The 2715-nt window shown below is 35.9% G+C and overlaps 1 protein-coding gene across 1 annotated transcript; it reads right to left on the reverse strand.

Annotated features, from left to right (window-relative positions):
- Window positions 1-1162: 1162 nt before the first annotated feature.
- Window positions 1163-1615, reverse strand: LOC141690716 (uncharacterized). Its single transcript, XM_074495491.1, has one exon. The coding sequence runs from the start codon at window positions 1613-1615 to the stop codon at window positions 1163-1165; it is 453 nt and encodes a 150-aa protein (XP_074351592.1).
- Window positions 1616-2715: the final 1100 nt, after the last annotated feature.

Below are 2715 nucleotides of genomic sequence, written 5' to 3' on the forward strand. Positions count from 1 at the left end.
TTATTTAAGAGCTAGAAGAAATTCTATAACTTATGAGAAGGCTTACAATTTTAAAGATTTTTAATATAAAAAATAAGACATTAACCTCGATACATAAAGACTCTAACAAATGCCAGAATCATAATTTTGGGTACAATTTTAGTAACTTGGTACAATGATTCAAAATTTGTTGGCAAAGAACCGCTAAAATACACTTGGATGACCCTCCTAAAACGAATATTATAAAACGTCAAACACTTATGGATGTTCAATAGTGTTAATACGTAAAATATGAAAATTGGAGGATCTTAGATATAAAACGTCAAACACTTATGGATCATCTATATCCTCGGGATCAAATGTTTTGACCCAACATGGGATCCGCATAATATTTCACAATAAATACTATTCTTCTTACAGGATGTCACAATCATTCGCATGCAGTTACACAATCCCATAATTTCGTTTAAATTTCTCATAAGCATGACAACGACGCCAACCTTGATGTTTAACTCGTGCTTAGGAATGCAAGGCATATTTAATGAGTTCAGGTACTCTACTGGAAATGCTGATCTGAAATCATTATCTTCATCACCAGCATCGTCAATTGAATTCTGACTAAGATATGTGTGTAAAGTTCCAGGAATTTTCTCAAGAATGTTGTTATTGATGTCTTCCACCATAACATTAGTTGGTGTTAGGATAACTCTTGATCTTAGAAAAGAATGTGAAGACATGTTTCTTAGAAAATCCGGGTAAGTAATTTCAAAAAGACTTTTTATAGGATTTTGCGTGGTATGAACAACATATTGATCTGGAATCTTTATTAGCATTTCACCAGTGTCTGCATCAGGACTAAAGTTCTCAACTTTACCATCGCTAACTAAAAGCTGCCATTTACTGAAATCCGCTATAACCTTATTCTCCATTTCTGTATTTCCTGCATGAAGCCGCATATTTTGCTTAAGTAAAAATACTTGGCAAAATTCCCAAATCTTTGATTTATTGAGGGTGGAACCTACTACTTTAGCTCTGGATGCCTTTGGAATCACGGGCAAATCTGCCTATAATCTCCGCCCAAAACTACTGTGATACCACCAAATGGCTTCTTTGCTCTCCTTTTGTCAATAGCAGACATTATATCCCTCTAAGAACGGTCAACAGATTCAAAGGCATGACGATGTTACATTGGCGCTTCATCCCAAATGATCAAATCAGTTTGTTGGATTAATTCTGCAATATCGGTTCCATGTCTGATTCCGGCTGTACTGTCCTGATTAAGTTTCAAAGGAATATGGAATCTTGAATGTGCAGTTCTACCACCAGGAAATAATACGGCTGCTATTCCACATGAGGCAACAAGAAGCACAATCTTTCCTTCTGAACGAAGGTGACAACATAATGTCTGCCATAGAAATGTCTTGCCGTATCCTCCACTTCCATATACAAAGAAAACACCAGCTACCTTATTATAAATATTTTGTATGATAGAATCGTAAACGTTCTTCTGTTCAGGTTTGAGCATTCCATGATTCTTTTCATGCAAAATTTTCAGTTCTTCTTTATCATATGAAGTTTCTTCTTGGAGTAGTCTGTTAACAGCATTGCTAAAATAAACTTCACTTGGAAATGGCATTGTCGCGTAGTCCTTCAAACTCTTCCCGATGTCATTAAAAAAAATTCAATTTCTGCGGGCAAAAATATATATGAAGTGTTATGTTAGTTTAAAAGTATACTACATATAATATCTAAAACAGAATTATGTTAATTATTCAGGTAGTATGATAATGAGATATAAAGCTGCAAGTGCATAATTCTTCAAATCTTCGTCTGATAGGTATAGATGGGGATCATTAAGCATATATCGCCTGATGATGAGAATATCGTCTGACATACATTGCCAATTAGATTCCCAAAGTCTAAGTGGATCTAAAATAGGACTATATGCCAAAATATTGACAAATATTGCACGTAACTGTGGAGGCAATGATATATGGGAGTTCTCGGCAATTGCTTCATGCCATTGGTTATCATTTTGTAGAAGACCAAGGGCCGCGCATGCTTCCTTGAATGTTTCGTGGATGTGTCCATTAACAGTTTTAAGATCTTCAAAAGACCTGGAACCTTTCTTCCTAAGTAACAGCATGCGGAGATATAATAGTTCACCACTTGATGAATGCACTTCAGAGAGTCTCCCAATAACATCTCCTCTTTTCCATTCTTTCCAAATGCAGGTTGAGGATGCCAAGTAAATTTATTTGGAAATTCAGAATAACTATAATTCCTCGCATTTGGGAAAGTCTTATTTGCATCAAACCATGCTTCTAACTTGTTTTTTTTTATATTGCCTTGTCGCAAACATCCTCCAAGACATCCACAGCCTTAAATGAAACATGCTTCTCGCCTGGTAAATGTATCGGTAACCTCTCTACCGATGGCCAACGGGAATGAATGTCAAAACCAAATATCCTCCAAGATGCTTCTGACGTGCAACCATATCTCCCATCCAAATAATGTTTTACCTCATCAATCGGACCTTTTGGTGTTTTTTTGGGATTGTTGCAGAAGTACCTGTACGTATTTTCCTCAAACACATTGTTGCCATTTCATGACCCTTTAGACAGTATTTGAAAAGGTATTTAGTGATCTTGAATTATTGCAAATCTCCATATTCATGTGACATTGAAACTGCACCAAAAGATCGCTATTGAATGGGACAACAAAGCGATTATCAAG

The sequence above is a fragment of the Apium graveolens genome, chromosome 10, assembly GCF_009905375.1.
Source record: "Apium graveolens cultivar Ventura chromosome 10, ASM990537v1, whole genome shotgun sequence".
Lineage (NCBI taxonomy): Eukaryota > Viridiplantae > Streptophyta > Magnoliopsida > Apiales > Apiaceae > Apium > Apium graveolens.

Excerpts from the sequence above, each read along its gene's own strand:
- LOC141690716 (XM_074495491.1), bottom strand. The coding sequence starts at position 1,615 with ATGCCATTTCCAAGTGAAGTTTATTTTAGCAATGCTGTTAACAGACTA.